General features: G+C 35.8%; 1 protein-coding gene across 1 annotated transcript in view; it reads left to right on the top strand.

Moving 5' to 3' along the window:
* The window catches only part of FBXL17 (F-box and leucine rich repeat protein 17), a 293,287-nt gene that overhangs the window by 14,842 nt on the left and 254,562 nt on the right, over window positions 1-23,883 (top strand). Inside the window, exons 3-4 of the mRNA XM_064437981.1 lie at window positions 2,532-2,789; window positions 3,551-3,682. Of these exons, the coding sequence (XP_064294051.1) occupies window positions 2,532-2,789; window positions 3,551-3,682 (390 nt within the window). The remainder of the gene's footprint in view (window positions 1-2,531; window positions 2,790-3,550; window positions 3,683-23,883) is intronic.

The following is a 23,883-nucleotide window of genomic DNA, read 5'->3' as shown; positions in this document are numbered from 1 at the left end:
TGGGTGGTGAGCAGTTATCACTTGTTTTTTCCACCACATTTTGCTTCTTTCTCTCTTTTGTTGTTTTCCTTTTTATTATTATCATTATTATTTTTTACTATTATCATTTATCTCAACCCATGAGTTTTCTTACTTGTAGGGAGAGTGAGCAAGTGGCTCTGTGGTGTTTAGTTGCTGGCTGGGGTTAAACTCTGACAATAACTCAGACTTTGTTCCCAGAACTTGTACTCTTTACCAAAGGTAAACAAAACAAACTCAGAAAATGGTGATGTCTCTGCTTTTAGTAATTTTAATCCTGGAGGCTGAGAATGTCTGTACCCTTAGTTTAACTCCTTTTGAATGTAGCTTCTTTTGACTGAGATCAGTTGTTAAGCAGTGTGAGGACAAGTGCTGTTTGAAATGGATGTGGGTTACCTGTCTCAGGTCTGTATCAGGTAGTGGTAATTCTGTTCATAAGACATACTAGATCTCATATTAATTGAAAGATGTATGTGAGCTTTTCTGAGGATGTTCTGGTTTGAAGAATGGTCACCTAACTAGTGCTTGCTCCGTTTGTTTTGACAAATTTTCTTTAATTTTTCTTCAACAATTAATGTAGCTACTACTGATCATAAGACAGATTGTGTCTTTTTAGGCCTTTAGCTGATCCTGAGATTCATGGATTTCATTTAGTGAGGTCCTTACACAGCCTAGCCTTAGATTGTTCAGGGTAACTCTCCTCCTTTGAAAAATTCTTTAAGGATGCCCATGTTGTTTGATGACCCTCTTTAGGTTTCTTGTTGCTTAGTTACTTGCAGAAGTTTATAAAACAATCTTTTGAGAGTTTCATGAAAATATAGTGTGCAGGGGAAAAACTGTTGGAGGGTTCCATTTGAAGAAGCAGCAACATGAACTCATCTGTTAGACATAAAAAATGCACGTGGGATATTATTTTCAGATCACCAATTTGTAGGAAAGCATGCAAGTTCTCTTGTGTCTAGAGCTACTAGTTAACATATTTCTGAACCACTATGGAGAAGTTACATAGCAGATTGTCTGATTTTTCTCAAGTGACTCCAAAGCATACGCAGACCAGAGGTCTATCTTTTTACTCTGTAGGTACTACATGTCAAATCAGTCGTCCTTCTTCACCATCTTGAGATGTAGCCTTATTTCTACTACAATGTGTTGGGTTTTTTTTGAATGGTTTTACCTATTAGGTGTGTTAGGATCTCACTAAAGTTTATCAGTTGTGATGTTGCCCTAAGAAACCTACCTTGCCAATTTTTTTGGGTTCCTAAACCCATGTTAAGCACAAATGTTACCCTCCTTCATGTGTAGGGAGGGTTTGGTGGTTCGGGTTTCTTTGGTTATCGTTTTTTTTTCTTTTGGGGGAGTGTTGTTTGTTTAGGCATTGTTTGTGTGTTTTGGTGGCTTTTTTCCCCCCAATTTGTCACATTTTCTAGCTACCAGCTGCCTGATGAAATAGCAAGAAAAAAAGATTAGACTTGCTACTAATAGAAAACAGGTGGAATGTGGCAAAGAAAGTGTGTGTTTCTCAACTGTGTAAGAGAAAAACAAAGGGGATTTGTGTTGCTCTCTTGCCCTTTCCAGGCTTAAAGCTTAATCTCATCTATGATAAGTGGTGGATAAGTATTTCTGAATTTGTTAGAAAGACTTTCACCATATGTCACCTCAGGTTTCTTGAAATTAGAACACCCTCACTTTGAAAGTTTGTGTTGTGTCTTACCTGCTTTGGTTTTGTTTGTTTTGTTTTTAACTTGAAAACTTGATCACAAAGAACATCTTATGTTTCTTACTTGCTTTGTAGGACTAGATTCTCTTAAAATTATTGGCATGTTAGCTAACTACAATGTGTACAGGTACAAAGTGGATAGAATCTTTTTTCTTCGAAGGAGCTCTGGGGAAATAGTGCATTTATCTGTTTGAATGGCCTTTCATAGGCTAACATGTAAAATATGCAAATTTTTGGTTTTAAACCTGAGCAAACAACAGGAGGAACCTTTGGATTTTAATTCATTTTTTCCCTGTTATGGTGTTCTTCTCATCCCTTTCATTCACTGCTGTCTTAGGTGACTGTTTTCCGTTGTTAAGAAGCCCGTTGTTAGCTGCATCACTGTTGTATTTGTCTGCTGGCACCTGGTTTTGGATGATTACCAAAGCCTAAGTAAAAACCTGTTACATTTCAGAGATATATAGACCCTTTACATCACTGTAAATGCTACCTTAGGTGTGTAAGTAGAGTGCTGCCATAGAAGGGTAAGGAAATCCTTTTCCTCTAAAAGGTGGAGAATTCTTGGTCTAAAATATGAAGGCGACCATTAACTGTTATTCTCTCCAAGTGTTGGAGCAGATTTTTAAATAACTGTAAAACTGATTATACCACTATGCTCTTATCTTGGGAAACAAATCTTTTCATTCTCCTAATAGCTTATGGAAATGCATCTTACAAATAGTAGTTTTTGTGCTAATGAAATTTAAGATGTTTGTGGAAAAAAGCTACATTTGAGTATTTGGATTTTTTTTTGCAGGTCACTGATGAGCTGTTGGAAAAGATAGCATCAAGAAGCCAGAACATTACTGAAATCAATATCTCTGATTGTCGCAATATATCTGATACAGGAGTATGCATATTAGCAATTAAATGTCCTGGACTCTTAAGGTATACTGCCTACAGGTGTAAACAGCTTTCTGACACCTCTATTATTGCAGTTGCCTCTCAGTGTCCTCTTCTTCAGAAAGTGCATGTAGGCAATCAAGACAGACTCACTGATGAAGGCCTGAAGCAGGTAACTACCCATTCCACAAATTTATTTTGTAAATTTAGAATCTTCCAACTTATTACCAATTACAAAAAGGGGCATGGAAGAAAGTACCCTATTCTAGGATTTAATGAAAATCAGATTATCTCTTCTACTTCAAAAATTGGTTTATGGGCATGTTTCCTTTGCGCAGTAAATGCTGTTCACTAACGTCTATGTACAATTTTTTTAAACTATATCCAGATTTTAAATGATCCTTTTTACAATGAAATCTCCAGTTTGACATCCTGTACTTCACTTCTGGGTGACTGAGCTTAGTTGCTCTTTGGAACCAGTGTTTAAGTAACTCTTTGTGCATCATGAAAGCTGAAGGTGACTGAGATCCTTATTTGTTAGGTGTACAGGAAGGTTTCATCGACACCCTCTAGTGTTAAAGGAGCGTTTAGGGTAAGCTGTGAAGTAGTTATGTTAAATCAAATATGCTGTCAATGGTCTAGCATACAGGCATTGTTAGCTGCTTATATATATGCCCAATAAATAACTTGCCTCTTTTGTGCTCCTCTTAGCTGCCTTTTGTTGACTCTAGTTAGCAACTTCATTTTGTCATGTATGTAATTATAATCTTTTTTGTTTGTGTATAGTACTTACAAAACCTGTAAAGACAGATAACTTTAAAGAGTGGGCAGAGAAGCAGGCAGAAATCTCAACTCCCAGTCTCCAGTTCAGTCAAATCGTATTGGTCGTTTTCCTTTATTCTGAAATACTTGCTTTGATTTCATTAATTGCAGCTGGGTTCAAAATGCAGAGAACTGAAAGACATTCATTTTGGGCAATGTTACAAGATCTCAGATGAAGGAATGATCATTATAGCCAAAGGCTGTCTGAAGTTGCAAAGAATATACATGCAAGAAAACAAATTAGTAAGTACATGCCGTCATTTTTTTTCCACAGCGTTTTCATTGTCAAAACTTTCCTCTTGCTTTGTCTGTTTAAAACTTTCTTCTGAATAGCTGTTTTTTGGCAGTGAATTGCCTAAAAATGTTCTTCAGCTGTGAAAACTTAGGTTCTACAGAGGTAGCTCAGAAGATGACTCCAAGTACAAATTAAGCTAATACTATTCCAGATACATATTAAGTTTTGGTTTTGACGTGACATTCCAGGAGTAATTGTTTGGGAGATGGCCGATTTGTGTAGGAAAATACTTAGTCCATTCAGAATATTTCTTTTGTTTTTCTTACTGTTTTTCTACAGTAAAAAGTGCAAACTTATCTAAACTAGAAAATTTCTTGAGGTTGGGTTATTGACTACAAATAATACACTCTAGTAATCTTTTCTGGAAATATGTCACTTTCTCATCAGGACGCAGTAGAGTAGTGTGCCTGTACTAGTAGAAGGAAGTTGTTGAGGAGTAATAAAATTATCTTGTGTCCTAATTATAAGCAGTCTCTGAAATGATGGTTTCTAATGTTGAAAGCCACTATCTACTAAATGGTATAGTAGAGCACTGGCTTTGATTTCTTTTTTAATTTACTGTTTTTCTTCCAAGTAAGTAGAAAATTTGCTTGCGGTTGAATTACTAACTATCAGCTAATGCCAGGGTTATAACATTTAGTTTGAAAACTGCTGAACTGGATCAAATAAATTGCGTTTGTAAGAGAACAGCATACCTTGTAGTTAGTCATTTGATATTCGGCTTCTGATAGACAAACAGACTGACAAACAAATGCCTAAGATGGTTCATTTGAGAATGGTCACTATTTAAAAAAAGCCATTTATCGGTTTTGATCAGAATTATAGGAATTTGAGAAATAGGAGATGGACAAAACTGAGATCTCAGAATAGTTCAAACGGAGAGAAAAGGGTGTGTCACCTCCTCCCTTACCAAAACAAAATCCTGAGTACTGTCAAAGTTAGTCCTTGCAATATTTGTCTTAATATATGGAAAATCTTTCAATTTAAAAAAAAAAAGGAAGAGAAATGAAAGTTCCAAGAAGCCTGGAAGGAAAGCATACTCCTGCAAAAATTAGCTGGAGAAAGGTGGGGAAACTCAAAGTATTATTAATCCTTGAATGAAAGGGGAAAATTTCATTGTGCATACTCAAGGTTTGCATAATTGTATGTGAAAGATTACTTAATTTTACATTAAGATTATTGTTTGTATAGGTACCTACATGAGTGCATGATCATTGGAAAATATGTGGGTAAGGTGTTAATTTGGCCTTCCTTACAGATACATGTTACACTTCTTGCCATTGAAGGTTTTTATTCTCTTTATAGTCTGAAATGTAACCTAAAAAGTTGACATTACAATTGTTAGTACTTGAAAGTTCTGTGGTTTTTTTAATCTGAAATGTCATCTAAATTCTCAGTTGAAGTGGAACATAGGAAGCATCTTCTTGTTTTTAAGACAATCAGGAAAAATGATCTTCACTTGCACTTTATTTGGTTGCCTTCATTATTGGAAATGTAACAATTTTTCATTGGAAATAAGTAAAAAATATATACTCTTAAATGAATAGGAAACTTTTAATTATTTTGTCACTTCTGAAAATTTGTCAGATGTCTTGGCAAAACTGTCTTTGCATAGTTTTTCATGAATGTAGGCTTTTTGAGTTTAGTTTTATTTAAATTAAGATTGGTCAGCAGCTTTTTCAGGAAAAAAGAAATTTGTGGCAGAGTTAGTTTAGCTTTGTAAAGTCTGAATTCAGCTCCTTAAGTCTTGGTCTAGAAATGTAAACATGAAATAAGTTATAAAGCTATTACGAACTCCAGTGTGTTAAATCTTCAGAATAAAATAACACTTGAATGATTCCACTAGATGACAAAGCTACAGAAACTGACATGCTTTCCCCTTGCTAGGGGCAAGAAACTTTCAAAGCTTGCTGGAAGTGTAATTTTGTGTGATGAACCAAGACAACTTGTAAGAAGTTCTCATGCAGTTGTTAAAGTTTCACCTAAAAAAAAAAAATTGTGTAATGCTGCAGAGTTAGCTTAAAAGGGAGTAATGGTTGGTGGCAAATGATGATCCACTCTGGGTACCAAATTCTCTAAGTTACTTTTGTTTTTAAGACTGTCTTCTAAAATAAAACCACTCTTAATATTTGCTGTGGCACATCTTCCTTTCTGCTATGTTTGGGGAAATGGGTGTGTCAGTTTGTTTTCAAAATAGATATTTATTCTCTGAAATTAAAATATTCTGTGGCAAGAAAAGTGTAGTTGACAGAAGGATTTGGTTTTTATATTTGAAGTTCATAGATTGTCAGTCTGCTGTAGGAAGAGGACTCCTTTCCCCCCGCCCACCTTTGTAAACAGCTTCTGTAACTTCCATGTAAAGACTGGACATCGAGTCTGTGTGATTTATTTTTTATTTTCTTGTTTCTTCTTTTTTCAGAGGTGCTCAAAATCATGTGACTCTTACAGGCAATTTCTATTAATTTCAAAATGTGTAGTCCATTATAGATGGTACATGATGGCTGGGTTTTCATGTAGGCTTTTCTCAGACTAATGGATTTTATACTTCAAAAATAAATTTATACAGAGGCAACCAGCGGCTAAATAATGCCTTTGTGAGTGTTACTTTACAGTGAAATGTGGATCAGGCAACACAGTTCAGTTGCTTCATCCGTTGCTAAGTAACTCCATTATCAAACTGCTGAGCAGGAGCAGAGAAAGAAGAATTTATGTTCTGATTGTTTAATATACTAGGCATTTCACAGAAAAATAGACCCTTTATTTGAAATAACAAGTGAAAGCTGCAAATAATAAATGGGTGCAAAGGATGTGTGAGGAAAAAGTTAGCATCACAAGGCTAACTTAAAACAAGGTTATTTGCATAACTGCATATGATTTGTATCTCTTTAAAATATATTTATTTTCCTCTGTCCTTTGAATGGAAGAGTAATTATATGCAAAGCCTCTTTTCTGAAGCATACTGGCGAAACTGGGAACCTAGTGGAAGAGGAAAAAAACATATATAAAATTGCAGGACTTGTGAAGTGTGCCGGTATGTTGAGTTGTCTTTCCTTATCTGTCCCCAGACAATCTGATAAAATCAAGCAATCTCACAGAAATTCAGTATAAATGGAAGAATAAATGTCTGTCCAGACAAAACTAGGAAATTTTCTAGCTTCATGGTTGAGTTTAGTTGGACTTACTATTTTATGGTTATGACTGGAATTGAATGCTATGAGTATAACTTTCATGTTTGCCTCATATGAATAGTTAATGTGAATGAAGCTGCTGGAAGATGAATTGGTTAATTTCACTGTTAACTTTCTACCAACTACCTTTTTTGTCCTTCCGCCCCAGATAGACAGTACATAGCTTTACCTGAAAAATCAGAGAACTGCTCCACTCTAACATGCAGTAATCTCACTGAGACATGGAGTGGGGCTGTACTTAACAAGAATTGTCAAGGAAAATTAATGCTTTCCATTGTATCCTTCCCTAGAAGCATGGAGCCCTGAAAGATTTTAAAGGCTTTGAAGGCTTTTGTGACCTCTTCATAGGGAGATGAAGGATAAGTTTGTGACTACAGTACACCCAAAGGGAAGGATTGCCCCAGTAACAATTTTGTACAAGCAGTGTGTAAACTCTCCTAGAGCTGGGAGCTCCATTTTACAGCCAGCAAAAACCTTCTCCACTTAACTATGTTGATTTTGCACAGCAATTTCTTTCTTATTGCCTTTCCTTAACTGAGTAACTTAATGGCAAAAATTATAATACAGTGGTTGCTGATACTTAACAGGCGGGATTTATGAATTTGTACCTCCCTACTCCACCCAGCGCATGTGGTTTTTTCATGGTGATTTAGTTGTGGATGAGGAGAAAGAGCTCCTAAAGATGAAGTGAGATGCGGTTTTAGACACTGTAACAGGATGACAGCATTCCTACCTCTATGCTTTCTTCCCTTCCTCTCTTTTCTATTTTTCAAGCGTATTTAGGGGCAGATGGGAAATTAAACTGCAACTAAGCTACTATGGTTGGAATGCTGGCAGCATTTCTCCCTTTCCAGTAAAATGATCTTGTGAAGTAGGTAGCTTAAGGACAAATTATTTGTCTGATGGTTTCCAGATACGTTCATTAAGATGGTTATGGTCTAACCTGACCATGATTCTAGCTTTTAACTCTGTCCAGGAAAAGTCTACTATGAATGGAGGACGTTTTGCCCCAGTTGGCAATGTGTTTATCTGATAATCTTTTTTTCGTGCCCAATGTGTGAGAACGCTTTTACAGTAAATATACTACAGATAATTATTTAATGGTCTTTTTAAAGACAAGTATTCTGTTAGTGTTCTGTCCACCTTTGCAGTTTGTAACAGATAATACAGATAGAAATTCATGTTAACTGTGACGCTACGTTTGAAAGAAAACTATAATACTTAAGATACGTGAATAATACACTCTTTTAGTTTCAGTAAAAAGGAATTAAGACTAAAACATTCCAGTTTTATGTCATAATAAAATACTTAACATACCATTTTTAAAGTATTGACTGGAATCAACCTAGTATAAAAATCTGTAGGTTGAAAAAACCTTAATTTTCATGTTTGCTGAACAATCACAGCCTAGTGTAACCTGTTTTGTGTATCCTTACCTGTTCTACTGAGATTTCTGCTCCCCTCCTCCCCTTGACTTTGGAAAGCAGTTCTCCTTCATACGTGTCAGGTACAAAACACTTCAGCAGTGTGCCCAAAGGCCTTTGTGCATGCCACAGGACAGACATGGCGAGGAAAGAGTGCTTTCCTTCGAGTTTAGTTCAGGTAAATTGTTTGAGGAGAAAAGTCAGTATTAGGAGGCATATAGACGGCACATTTTCTGGTGATGTGAACTACTGAGATTTAGAATATGTGGATAACTTGCTTTTTCACTTGTAAGAATTAAGTGAAAGAGACTTTTGGGGAAAAAGAGTGTGATTTCCCTGCCTCCCCCCTCCCCAACGTGTTCCATATACTGTTTCATTTTTTATGTATAATTACTTAACACTGCCCTTCTATTGGGAGAAGTTTCAGAAAAAGCATAATTTTCCCATGCTTTTTCATGAATACTTTCTCAAAATACTAACTAGCTTATTTCATTGTTTTGAGGTTTTGCAAAGAACTATAGTTGTTCCAGACTTTTCTCCTTCAATTTTTTTATTAAAAACTCATGTTCTCCAGGAGAGTGTTGCTAGCTTTCTTTGTAGACACAGAATGCACATGTAGGACTATTTACTTGCAAAATGCATACATACTAAGGATGATGCCAATACTGAGATTGATTTCTCTACTGTATATCATAGCTTTGGACAGTGACGATTCATCTTCTGTCAAGTATTAAATTAGAGCTTTCTAAAGCAAAAACTCCTTGCAGATGACATTCTTGGTAGTGTTCGTGAGTGATAAGGTCACTCTTGCATTTTAGTTTGCCAAACATATCACATACGCATCAAAAACTACTAATGTACTGTAGAAATAATGTTCAGCGTTTTAGAAAAATGTTGAATAACTACACTGAAACTAAGGTGAGATATGGGAAAATATGCTTTCTTAAGAACTGTTTGAGATGTCTGTTCAGTATTAAAAGTCACGTCGGAATGTTGGTCTTTCAGTAAGCTTCCCTTCTGAAACATTCACTTTATTAATTTTCACAAGAAAATAAAATGGTTCGATCATTTATTCAGAAATCTAGTTGATACAACCTTATTTCTCGGAGTTTGACTTTGTTGTTGTTGTTTAGAACTGTTGCATTTTGACTTGGTCAGTTTGTGTAATACAGTTCTTAAGGTAAAACATTCGTGCCGAGTTCAGTGTTAATAGAAGAAAAAAAAACCCCGAAGATTGTGTGCGTGTGTGTAACTATGTATTTGCTGTAAAGGCAGTTGGACCACTATGCAGGTGTCAGACGTTTATTTTCTATATAAACGTTTCTGTAAATAATCTGGCAGTAAGTACAGTACTTCGTTGTCACCCCTAGGTGGCAGTATTGACTTGGTAGTGGTAACAGGTCTTGAGTCCTTCCTGTATTCCTTGTGAATTACCAATACACAGCAGATAATTTCTGAATATTGTGGCGGTTCCACAAATCCTGTTTTCTCTTCGGTTCAGCTCCCAGAATTGCTGTCTAAGTAGTTCTTAAATGTCTTCAGACTGTTAGTATAACAAAGCTTACTCAACTAAATAGCTTTTGACTCTTGCAGTGTAGTTATGTGTTATTCTTGCTGAAGCATTTGAGGAGGTTTGGTTTCTGTAGTTCGTTAAATAGTAGCAAAGAGGAAGGAGGAAGCTGATAGAATTTTGGGACGTTGTGGGATATTTTGTGTTCTTTTAAAATAGAATGAGTTTTGAGAACATACGATGGAAATGTGTATATCTTGGAACAGGTTGCCCAGAGGGGTGGTAGATAGCCCATCCCCGGAAGCATTCAGTGTGAGGTTGGACGGGGCTCTGAGCAACCTGATCTAGGTGAAGATGTCCCTGCTCACTGCAGGGGGATTGGACTAGATGACCTCTGAAGGTCCCTTCCAACCTAAACTATTCTATGATCTATAATAGATATACTGAGTATAAAGTGAAATAGTTGAAACTAACTGCTGCTGAAGATCCTGAATGAAACCTTGGAGAAAATGATCTATTGTTCCTTGATTTGCTTTTTTATTCATTCCTAGATTAGTCTATCTTCTGCAATGATAATGCACTTTTGAACTTGTGACTTGTTAAAGGCCAAGAGTATGTCGTCAGGAGATGCGTATTTAGGAATACAGCACAGGAGACTTTGCTTTTTGAAGCGAATTATTCAATGTGCATCCTTGTCTGATAGTGTGGATTTTCTTATTTACTACACTAATTTTATTTTTTAATAGTGTACACCAAAAGTACTTCATGTGTCGCACTCTTCAGTTATATTTCCGGGATATGTGTCAGAGAGGCAAACTAATTCTGGTTAAGCCCATAGTGTCAGATAAATTAGGAGCACCTTAAAGTAATAATTTTCAGCTTAATGCTTAACACCACATTATGGGTTTTAAATGAAGTACCAGAACTTATATTGAAAGTATGTTTCTAGTTGTTGTTCAAAAAACATCTCTGCAGGAGGAGATTTTACTCAAGAGTTGCAGGGTGTGCGTCTCTGGGTTTTTTTCTTGTTTGTTTTTAACCATCACTAATGCTTTTGTCTTTTTGTGTGATTTCTGTCCCCTATCTTCGCCCCTCCAAGTATTTGTCTTCAGTGGGAAAACTTTGTATTTAAGCAGGTGAAAGAAAATTTCATTTTAACAAGAATTTGGTGTTTGTGAAACTCTTCAGACTGACAGCATTGGAAACTGAAGTCCTCTTTTTGTCCACTAAACAGGTACAGCATGAGCAGCAGCAGCAGTGCAAGCTTCACCCCACTGCCCCACAAAAGTGCTGCAAACCCTGACCTAGAGAGAGACCTCTAGCAAGGTTTAAGAGGCTTGTTCAGTCTCCATGCTCACTTAATCGTTACTGTGGCTGCCAACGGGAGTACCCATTTGTGGTAGTGGATAGATATCCACATTACAAAAGCACCAGGAGCTGGACTGAAAGCACCAGCTTATTTCATAAAAACTACTGACCATCTGTCGAATGATTTAACTTCAGTTACCACAGACCTGGGCCACTGGTAGAAGTGAATGGTTCCATGTCCCACTGCCAATTCCCCGAGCTCAGTCTCTTTATAAACACTAGTGCAGCTTCTTTATACTATATGCTCTGCAGAAACAAAATGTACAGACTAACTTTCTGGTAAAGCTAGTTGTATACCCCTTTCAAATGCTTGACTGTACATGTAAATATGATGGCTTTATAATCAGGTTAGATATATGGTTTCACATATGCTTTTTTCTTTTTCTGAACAAGTACTGAGCTTTTTAACCAACTCTTTCATGTTGTGAGTTGACTTGTCATGTATGGTGTGTGGGGGTGTGTGTTTGTGTATATACGTTGAAAAAGCAAATAAGAACTAGAGTTGTAATAAATATTGTTGCATTAATTATGTTTTTGGACTCCAGGTATGTATATACAAGAAGGTTATAGTAGATTAATGGCTCTACCTACTCTACAGGTTTTTTAACTTTCAATTTTTGTATTGATAGAAAGTTAGGTATTATACCACTTAACATAATTCTTCACACTGTAATTTGTTACCGCTTAATATTTTATGTATAAAATGTGTGGTATATACACTGTAAATTAACAATAACAAAGAACTGAGGTATGGGATAAAACAGGAGTGGAAAAGTGGCTGATGCAGAACTTTTTTTCCTACTATTTTGGTCAACTTTGCAAGATGATTATTCACTTGATACTTGCAGATGATATATTTTGCATACAATTTTAGAAAAGGTTAAATATATTTATACATTTAAGTGATGTCTGCTAATGCTTGTACATTAATGACTGGCATATTAGTGATCTTGTATATCAAATTTACAAAGTACTGTAATGTTCTCTATATTGAAGATTCAGGTAATAAAAATATGAATGAATGGAGGTAATTTAGAAAACCTGAAAGCAACCTACAAGCAAATTGTAGCAAGGTGGGAGTTACAAATATAAGTCAATTCTTATGCTTTCTGTGTAGTTATTGAAAGAGCCATTGTATACTGTTACTGAAATACCAAAGGCAATGGCAGTATTGTAGGGTATATCTGTATTTCTAGAGCATGCAATGTTTTGTTTTTATTAAATGCTCTGTCAAACTGCAAATAGAAAGTTAAAATGTATTTAGTAGTCAGCTCAGAAGATGACCGTACAATCTCTTTACTGTTGTGGTATTTTGTCTAATTTGACCTGTTAGCATTTTATGTAAAAAGAATGAATGTAAATAAAAGCAAAATAATAGAAAGTTGCAATAGCAATTGCCTTCAAAAGAGGCTCTTACTGAAGCTATAAAACATCTGTCATAATATGTAACTGCTATACTGAGAAAGATGTATGCAGTGAAATTATATACTTTCTTCCTCTAGATTCCAGTAATTAATAAATCTTAGAAAATTTATGCTTCAATCTGCTTACTGAAATGATAAATTGTAACTGAAGTATGCAAAATACTTGTTTGATTATGTAGGGTAGATTTATATGAATTTTAGTAGACATAATAGATGTTTAACTAAATTAGACTGTAGCACTTGTTTGGGTTTTTGTGGGGGTTGTTTTGTTGTTGTTTTTTTCTTGGCTTTTGTTGTTCTTTTCGAGCTTGTAATCTAATTTAAAAGCTTGGTGACCAGGGATTGGTAGCTGGATATGGAGCCTTTTTAATTGTTTGAAATATCCATATTTAATTGTCCTTTGGGTCATTGTCCAAGTATTATTGCACTACTTTAGTCATGAACAGAATTCCATGATACCAGAGTGAAAAATATTTCCATTAAAAAGATGTTTTAATAGAATGTGTGCTGCTAGATAATAAAGTCAACTAAATTGAGTTGTAACAAAAAACTTCAGTTTCTGTGGGTTTTTTTGGGGGTGGAGGTGATGGGTGGTTTATTCATTTTAATGATGTTTTGTGGCAAAGAGACCACTGGCAAACTCCAGATGAATCACTTGTAGTTCTTCATTTGTTAAGTTGGTATCTTGACCCATGTTGCACTTGGTAAAAATCTTCAGCCATTCACTAAAGGAAAACAGTAAATCAGAACTGATATTGATCCCAGATAGCTGTGATGCTTCTTACTGAAAGAGTTCATGAGTATGATGCTGTGAAGCAAATCCTTAAAACTGTATCATAATTTTAAAATGGTGGTAATTTGCATCCATCAGAGATAATAGAAATACGCTTTTATTTGTGTAGGATAAAGGCAAGATTATGTAAAAATAATGAAGGACAGACAGGCATATTTATTTTTATTATCTGTTCCAGCAAATTCCTGTTGAACTTTTTATCTTTATGAAGCTAGAAAAATGAACTTGTCAAATTTCTGAAGCTGGATGAAAATACTTTGATTCCCAAAGAACTTGATTGTAACTTTACATAGCTTAGTTTTAAGCATGAGAGATCAAACCTTGTATTTAGTTAGGTGTAATGGAAGTAAGTTCTACAGATGTCCACATCCCCTCTCCTCATGCTGCTGTAGTGACAAGTATCTGGGAGGAAATATATTCATGTTCTCTTGGATATCTTGAGATGCTCTTCCAAGTCGTCGTGTTCACCAAAATATTACATTGTTGGCATATATGTCACAGGGCAAATTGAGCAGGCATGTAGAATGAACTGCTCAAACTATCCTCAGTACTGTCTTCTCTGAGTCAATGTTAAATTGTTGACTTTTGAACTGCAACATCAATGCATAAACTTTCGAATTTACACTTAGCTGAAAGCTTTTCCTTGTAAATTTATCATCCTTATCTAAACCTGTTTTTTGGAGGTCCACGTTTTATGCACTTTCATCATCCTAGAAATTCCAACCTTATTTACTGTAGATTTGCTAACGTCTTTGAACTGTCATTGTTCTTTCTATGCAAACGCTTAAACTCTGTTTGGGCTTTACATGTAGGTACCATTGCACTTACTGTAGCTATTCTTGAACATCCTGTTCTGCCCTTCAGAGCTATGTGCAGCTTTGCCCCAGTAGTTTTCCCAGAGTCCTTAACTTAGTATTCCTCCTTTCTTATTTTTTATTTTACCATATTATTCTGTTGCGTCTGAAGCTTTCTTAAAGATTACCTTGCTGGTGTGGACTTCAGACACCAGCTTGTGGCTGTCTTCTGGTCTCCTTGCTCAGTTTAATCCAAATGTTGGCGGGGGGGGGAGGGCTTTAAAAAAAAAAAATTTTTTTTATTTAATCTTTGTGGGGTTTGTACCTTCTTCTGATGTTATGCAGAAATTTCTGTTTTGTAAAAATATGAAATTACTTCAATGTTTTGAGTTTGAGAGTTGAGTGTTATAGATACATGTCTGTCTGGATCATGAACATGTGAGTGCATACTAAACTGACCATAGGACTAATTTTGTGAGTGTACTGTTTTTGGCTGGGATAGAGTTCAATTTCTTCACAGTATCTGATATGGTGCTAGGTTTTGGATTTTGTGACCAAAACAGTGCTGATAACTGAGCAGTGCTTACACAGAGTCAAGGCCTTTCCTGCTCCTCACCCCATGCACCATCGAGTGGCTGGGGGTGCACAAGGAACTGGGAGGGGACACAGGTGGGACAGCTGACCCCAGCTGACCTAAGGGATATTCGATACAGTAGGACATCATGCTCAGCACATAAAGGTGGGGGAAGAAGGAGGAAGGGGGGTAGTTCAGAGTTAGGAAATTTGTCTTCCCAGGTAATGGTTACACGTGATGGAGCCCTGCTTTCCTGGAGATGGCTGAGCACCTGCCCGCCCGTGGGGAGCAGTGAATGAATTCCTTGTTTTGCTTTGCTTCCGCATGTGGCTTCTGCTTTGCCTATTAAACTGTCTTTATCTCAACCTGTGAGTTTTCTCACTTTTACCCTTCTGATTCTCTCTTCCATCCTACCATGGGGGGCAGTGAGTGAGTGGGTGGGGCTGAGCTGCTGGCTGGGGTTAACCCACAACAGGGGTAAAGATTGTGCTGGTGTTCGACCTCCTGCCACTTTGCTAAAATTATAAGACTGGTTTTGGAATATTTTCTGTATAAATTCTGAAAATGTAAACTAGAAAAAAATTCTAGGTTACAAAATTGTGAAAAAGATAAATGTGAATGGGAAGTACTTCTTTTTGGTTTTCTGCTTAAACATAGAAAATTTCTGAGCCTTCTATAAGCTGAAATGGAAGAGAGTAATAACATTTTGAAGGGTTGCTACTGTTCATATTATCTAATTAGTACTTAAATGTAGGACAGCACTGGTATTTGGAGGGCTATCTATATAAGAAATAAGAGTAAGTTTGTTTCTGTTAGCTTTCAGAGTGATTAACTGAGAATGAAACAAATGCAAATAAATGCACTGAAATGATCTTGCCTTACTGGTAAGGGTTTAAAAAAAAAAAGGTAGCTGGTGTAACTTGATGTTCCAGCTCTTAAGAGCTGAACGCTGTGTAGGGTAGATGAGTATCTGTGAGCTCACTAGCTAATTGAATGCCGTTTGTGAAAAGCCATCACGAACTATGGCTAAATTCTGCAGAATGGGATCTGTTGCAAGGAATCAGTTCCTCTTTGTGCTGCCACTGTCTTCCCATGCACCATCTCCACTCTTCTGATCTGAGTGATCTCAACCTGTAGAGTGGAGGGGCATTAAAAATGAATAGTTTTCTGCAGGGTTGATAGGCTGAGCTCACTGTGCAGTGGCCTAAAGGTAATAGGTCTGTCAAGCAGCATGGCTGATATAAGGGCAGGAACATGCTTGAGGGTAAGCAGGAGTGGGCAGTGTGAAAGATAGCTTTACTTTTCATTAAACAGTACTATGAATTCTGAGAACTTCCTCATACTTAAAAAAAAATAAAAATAGTGGTGATCTCACATAGCATTTTCTTCCCTCCCAAAAGAAAAAAATTACTGTTTTTGTTAAATGTAAGCCAAAGGGTTTGCTTTCATGTGAGAGAGTGTGCAACGGCAACTGCAGTGTTCCAGAAGACTTCCCCAGTCTACTTGCAAGGATTGCATTTTTACGGTGATGGTCGTACAGACAGTGCTGCTGTTAAAGGTGTAGCTATGCCTCAGCTGTTGTCTTCCGTATTAATACAAATGTCATGCGCCCTAAGGATTTGTTTCTAGGCCTTGTGGGTTTGGAGATGTTATGATGCTTTGTGGTTTTGCACCAGAGGTAGGGTTAGCCAGTTTACTGCAGATTAACAGTAATAGCTGTTAATCTTGTGCAGCCCCTTGAAAATGCTAAGGACTACTTAAGTATATATATATACTACTTTCGTATACCAATACTGTTTAACAACAATAAGAGGTTTGTGACTGTATTACTAAAATTTGATTATTTCAATACTGCACAAATCTGTTTAAAATATAGTTATTTCATGAAAATGTGAATTTCTGGAATGAAACGGGTGGAGAATTGCACTAGTTTTAGGCATTTCTGGAAAAAACCTTAATGGTGGATACTTCAGAAATTTGTATTTTATATATTTCAGAATAGCTGTACGTAGTATCATTTTCTTCCTTTTTTTAGTATTGTTCATTTCATTTCAGGATAACTTAGAAAATGTCTTCTTCCTATAGGAGTCATGCTTGCGTTAATGTCTTTCTTGGTTTCCTGTTTTGTTTTTTTAAATGTCTTTCAGCACTGTACACTGTGTATTGCTCATAGATTATAATTCACCTGGATTTTGAAGTATTTGCAACAAACTTTCATAAACACATTAGTATTGCAGTGTATTTTATGAGATATAAATAGTATGCGTTTGAGATAAAATTGTTCACAGTATGTACATCTTGTAGATGTTATTTGTCTTTTAGGTTTGCTTCTACTATGTAAGTTTTATCTCACTTGGGAAAGGTGTTGCAAGTAAACTGTTACGGGAGGGTTGCTACAGCTGACCTTTCGTTTTTTCAGTTGTGATACTAGTCCTCAGTGAAACTTGTGAAACTTGTGGAACTCCAGGGGCTGTAGATATAAGGGGTTGATTTTTAAATTTATTTTTTTCCCCCCTCCTGGAAGAAAACTAGTCAGTGGATTTTAAACTTGAATGATGCTACTTTGATACTTATGCTATTTTACAAACTGAAAGCAAAGAACATGATCATGCTTTGAAGGAAGTAATTTGTTTTGGTAGAAGGTAACAAAAGTTCTTGTGATTATATCTGGTAGGGCTGTGAAGTCCTGTGAAGATGTCTTCCCCCCTCCTCTGTATTCCTCATTTCTGTTGTGGGTGGAGTTATCTGGAAATTCAAAACTTCTTTGAATGTAATTCCAGTGTTTTCACTGCAGGAATAACGTGGCAGTAGCTCACTTGTTGCTCTCATGCAGGTGACAATTTAGCTGCATTACTGGGTAACATACTCATGTAATTGTTTTCCTTTCCTGTAAAGCTTGCTCTTCTTGGACTGAAGAATTATATAAACAAGGGATATCCTATATTGGCATGGTGAGATACTGCTGTTTTAGTTTCTTTTCTTGCTGCTTTTACATGGAAGTAGCTATTCACTCAGTGGTATTTTGGACTGTAGGAACATGTCTGTGTCTGTGAATTTATCTGTGAATCTGCACCTTACTTCCCTGAAATAAAACTTGGGTGAGGTAAGCAAAAAGTTGCTATGTTAATTTTTAATTTTTTATGCTAACTTGGGATTTGCTAGTAGTTTGCTCTGATCCTGTGAAGATGATGATAGTGCAGTTTGTACATCAAATTAGACAAAAGTGGAAGATTGAAACACATACTTCAAAATCCTGTTCTCAAACTACAGCTACTTTTAAGGAAAATTCCAAGTATATTTTAAGTAAGTGTTTATAACAAAAGTAACTAAATCTGGATACCGATTTTGACTATTTTTGTAAATTTAAAGGTATTTACTTAGTAATGCATAAAAAACTTGGTGTTGTGTGACACTAATTTCATGATTCATAAGGTGCAGAAATTCTTGTGTCTGCAGGACAATTTCAACTTCTCATTTAAGTTTGGCTTTTCAGTTTGAAGATGAACGAGGTCATAGAAGTACTAAAGTGTATTAAAGATACTAAATGCACATTAAAAACAGTGGAAAACTTGGTGTTTGTGGTATTAGCACTTTTGATCAGTGTATCTCTGCAGTTGGTTTATATTCAGATTCTACTAGCTGTGCAGACATTACTGTAGTATAGTGTATATATATAAATACTCCAACCTTTTAGCACATTAGTTGAAGAACAAGAATTTAAGTATTTCATTCTATAATATCATGGGGTTTCTATTTTAAAAATAAATTTGCAAGAAAAAAAGTAATATTTTTGTCCAGTAGTTCAAAAAGAAATTTTAATAGATTCTTCTTGAATTGAACATGCTTTGTCTTTCTGATGCTGGTATTTGTAGGAAATGCTGCTTTGAAAGAAGATAGATTTTGATGCATAATAAAAGGCAACAGGCAGATCAAAGATTTAGATACCTTGGCTTAAGATTTTGAGCCCAAAATAAATTGTTCCTTTTATCTGGTAACTCTGTTAATGATGAAATTGTTTATGTATCAAATCTGCCATGCTGGTATCGTTGGTATGCTGTGGCTGTGTTTACTAGGACAACTGACTTATGCAGTAGTTCGTGTTCATCATGAGAGTGCAATCCTCTTCCGTTTATTGAATTCTCCAGGAATATCTGGTTCTGACAAATTTGGCTGTCTTAAAGGTAACATTCAATTTCTCTAATTTTAAAAAGCTGAAGTTAGATACAATTTTTTTTTTAGGTGAGCACGGTAATTTATTTTCTTTGAACTACATGGAAATGGGACATAATTATTACTGTTATTACTGGTTAACCTGTTTGGAGTTGTATTCAGAAGACACATGATTATGCCTTTCTTGATTTAAGCTTCCCATGCAGAAAAGTTAGGCTTATGAGTGTAAGGAGTAATTACTAGACTCTTATACATCACAAAATCAGCATTTTTGTAAAAGCAGCTGTTGATTTTTGAAAACAAATATTATTGAAGAACTACCAATTCATTTAATATTGCTGTCTGTGTAGTCTATTACACGTAAATACAGCACATCAATTTCCATTCTTAAGACCTCAAGTTTTCAGTTGCATATAACATTTTCTCCTTGATTACTTTGGACAGAAATTTCCATTCTACCCAGAGTGTGTGTGTGTGAACAAATATTTTGCTTACAAAGGTTCTAATTTTTCACCCTAAAAAAAGAAATCTGTATGAATGTCTACTTATAAATCCTTAAAATACAGTTTTTCTGTACCAATTAGCAGGGGAAACCACCGCAGTATAAAGGATGTGCTTTTACTGTCCTCTGAAAAATACATCTTGCCTGTATTCAAACCAATGTTTGAAAAGAAATCAACATTACTATTTTCTGCCTATACATACTGTCTATGTTAAAGATAAATAATTATGAGACAGGTTACTTAGCTAAATGTATATAGAGCAATGTGTCATGACGTGGCACCATGCGAACGTTTTCTGGTTTGGGTCTGAAAAGATTTGGTAAGGCTACCTGAAATTTCTTTCCTTAGATGCTAGGGGCTGCTATAACAGTAGGATCAAGTAAAAGTAGCAATTGTGGTTTTATGTTGGTTTTTGGGGCTTTTTGTTTATTTTTCCTCATCTACATTTTGTTCCTTGGTGGTTTTATGTGAGGAACATAGAAAAATGAGGATTCTGGGGAGCTCTTGGCTATCTCTTATGTAGGAAATTGATACAACAGTTTAAAAACCAGTCTTCTCTGAGAGGCTTTCCATCCCTGTAGCAAAAATTAGTTGAGGAAATGTGCTGAAGAACAGACCAATGCTGGTACCATAAAACTTTGTTGCTGTGGGGGTTTTTGTTGTTGGATTTTTTTGTTTGTTTATTTTAGCTTTAGCTAAGATGCCAAGACTTTGTGTTGGAAAAATGAAAAACAAAGTTGCTTTGCGGTGGGTTTTGGGTGGGGGTTTTTTGTTTGTTTTTTGGGTTTGGAGGGGGGGGTTGATGGTCAATTGGAGAATATAACCTGGATGTTAGAAACTATGAGAATGAGAAGTTCTGCAAAGCCTTGCTGGCCAAGTCCTCAAGACAAACTACACTTGCTTTCCCAGAAGCCATATGTTCTGTTATATTGAAAAGAGGCTTTATAAGAGGTGCTCTAAATTTAATTCCTACTTTTTTTAACATAGAGCCCTTTGAATTTGAGGCTAGGCCTAATCAGAGGATAGGTGAGCTGTCTCACAAGTGATGGTGCTCTCTAAACATATCCAGTCTTAGAGCCTATTCTGGCTTTTCTTTGGTGTAAAAGAATGGGGAGTGGTGGTCAAATTCCTCCAAAACCAATTCCTTTATTCTTATTTTTCCTTTTCTTCGAAAGCAAAAAAAATTACCAAAGTAATATGTAGGTGTGGAATAAAAGATATAGGTTATGTGTGTTAGACGACCTTAGGAAAATTCACTCTTGAACATGTTCCATGGTGTATTGTTTCCTCAAAATTAAAAGGTGGGGGAGTTTCACATCTTAAAACATTGAGTCTGGTGGTAGGAATTATGATAAATGGTTTTGGATTTACCTTTAAAAATGGTGTTTTTGCCATAGGTAGACTTGTACCATATATAATTTGGGGAACTTTTAACTTAACTAACATGTACTTGGAAGTCTTGAAGTCGTCCAATCTATTATATTAATACTGTGATTTTTATCAACAAAAGAATTTTATCAGTGAGTTTTAAAACTAATTCTGTATGAATTTTTGAGCCAGCAAATGCCAAAAATCAATTCTTAGATGTTTTTGTATGTGAATTACAAATAGTGAACCTTTAAATTACTCACTACCCAGTAGCTGCTGTTTGTACAGTCCTTGAATTACTGTTAGAATTGAAAGCATTTTGTCATGCAATATTCATGTTGTTGCTTGTCTTCTTCCTTCTGAGCACAACTTAATATTACATAAATAATTTCAGTATTGGTATATAAAATGCTTAGATTTGCTATTTTAAACTTCACTTAGCTGAAGTAAATTGTATGCATCTATTTAGGGTGAAGTACTCTACTACATCAAAATTGTACTTTTGTGGGGTGGGGTTTTTGTTTGTTTTGTTTTTTTTTAACAAAGGCCTATTTGGTGAATCTCATGAGTCATTGCCAATGAGTGGGTTCTTCTGATGGATTAAGGCTGACAATTCAGCTTCAATACTCCTGTTTTTATGAATGTGTCTTTTCTGATCAGGGTCAGATTGGGGTGGGGGGTGGGGGTGGAAAGCTGGAATTTTTTTCTACTTAAGTATTGTATATTTCAGGGGAACTGTTTATTTGTTGTTGTAATCAAAGTTGGACTGTGGAGTGGTTTTAGGGTCTCTTATGTTTTTCAGAAAGAAAGCTTCCTAGCCAAGCAAACTAAAACAGAGTTCCAAGGCTTCAGATAAAATGAAAAATTGGACTCTTCTATTGATTAAGAATTTTGATTTAACAGTAGCAACATTAAAGCTGACCTTAATTAAAAAAAAAAAGTAAATGTCATATGAAGTACAGGATTTAAAAAATATTTTTATGTAGCTCTATTTTCGTATATCCACAATTTTCTTTACCATTTCTCCTCTGAAAGCTAAATGATTTTGCAGAGGTTTTATCTTTGCTATTGAATGTAATCTAGTTTTATAAATAGCTTGTCATTTAGTAACTAACTTACTTTTTTCTATATAGTGCAAGTGGTCTGTATCAAAAAATGTTTATTGAAAGTTATTTCTCTCACAAAGACTTCTGATTTTTTATTATTCTCTTGCAAACTGTTGGAAGAAGACAAAGGGCTTCTGTCTTTGCAGACCTTAATTCCTTTTCAAATTCAAGTAGTGTAGATTACAATTAAGATGTAACCCCATAATTTTCACCTTGTTGTTCAGTGTTATTGAAATACTTCTAAGTTGACTGAAGTGATATTTTTCCCCCCCCATAAGCATTCCTTCTGTTGAGCACTTTCCTCTTTGCCTGGTATACTTTCACAATTTATTTTCAGTCTTCGCTTACTGACACAAAGTTTGTTCAAGGGCAGTTTGGTTAGCTTTAAATCTGTCTGTTGCTGTTAAGAATGGCATCCTCCCTCCACCCAATACAAAAAAAAAAATCAAAAAAATTGCTTTTTCTCATCGGAACAAAAGTGTTAAGACTTCATAGAAGAGGGAAGAGAAATTACCAACAAGAATCCAGAGTTAAGGGGACTCAGCTGACAGTAGGATCTGTTCTGCTTTGCACAAAAGTTATTCACTAGGATTTGATCTGTAGAGGACAAACTGGTGTATGTGCATGGTGTGTGTGTGTTTAATTTTATTTTAGTTATTCCTTTTCCCCCTCCTACTCTCCCCTTGGAGTATTAGTGGCAGGCACAAACATGTATGCACTACTGTTACTGTGTGCATGCTGTTAGTCCAGCAGTGAACGTGCAGGCCTGGCTTACATGTAGAACAGGGCCAGACTTGGCATTATGCTGGCCTTGTTCAGATGGCTTCCATTTGGTCTAAAGTAAAGATTAGCCTGAAATAAATCCTGTATTGATACAACTTTATGGTCAGCCATTGTTAAGTGTACCTCAGTGTCCAGGCTGAAGAATCTGTACACTGTTCTTTGTCTTGTTTGGCAGGTGAAACACGTCTCCTTCTTCCATTTGGTCATGTATTCCTATGAAAGTTATTATTTCAATGAACTTTTCAGCTGTTCATGGAAAGGTATCTAGAAGTCTCTAAATGCCTGCTGTCTTTCTAATTATTGCTTTGATTATCTGTCAGGATTGCTAAACTTAGGTTTTGTTCTATTTTCTATTGTCTGAGATTCTTTTAATTCCAGAATAGTTGAAGTATTTGCCTTCTAGGCTATGTGTAAAGGTTCACATAAGTTGCCATATGCAAAGATGTCTCATCAGTTTCATGTGTATTTTGTTATATTCTGTTCAGATAAGCCAGGTAGTGTTGCAGATACTTTTTGTTTTCTTTTCCTTTTTTGTCCTTGTGATTTTCTTCTAAAGCTTGTAACTTTGTATTTTAATTCAGATCAGAGAGAGATCTCTTCCAGTTTAATTCTCACAATTTTGTATACTTGTTCTGTCTGTATTATATTGTTCTGAAGATCTATTTTGTAACCATTATATTAATCCAGTAACTTACTTGTTAGGTTAAACTCTGATTTGCAGCAAAGGCAATGCAAGGATAGACAGTGGCATACAGGCTGAAATTGCCAGGCAAAGTATGAGTATTTTGTTTGAAAATACTGAGTTTTGTCAAGAAATCATGGTTGTATTAAAATCTCTGAGAATCATTATCTGCCTTACTTTTAAGGTAACCAGCTTCCTTAAATGTAGTCATATGATTGCAGTGCTTTAGTACTCCTAATCTAGTCTCTTGCACAAAGTCTGACAAATCCATCAGTTGTCATGTCTTTTACCTGTTACTGTTTTTGTCTGATCTTGCAAGGGTGGACTTCACTAAATCATGCTGATGTTAATATAATGGCCTAGAACTTCTTGGTGGAAAAGGGGTCAACAGAGACCTCATTTTCTATGCATTCTTTCACTTCATTTCAGGATTATTCTGGGATGCATGTGGTGACGGCAGCA

Source organism: Phalacrocorax carbo, chromosome Z, assembly GCF_963921805.1.
Source record: "Phalacrocorax carbo chromosome Z, bPhaCar2.1, whole genome shotgun sequence".
Lineage (NCBI taxonomy): Eukaryota > Metazoa > Chordata > Aves > Suliformes > Phalacrocoracidae > Phalacrocorax > Phalacrocorax carbo.
The sequence above is the reverse complement of the archived record's forward strand: the minus strand, read 5'-3'. Positions and strand labels throughout refer to the sequence as shown.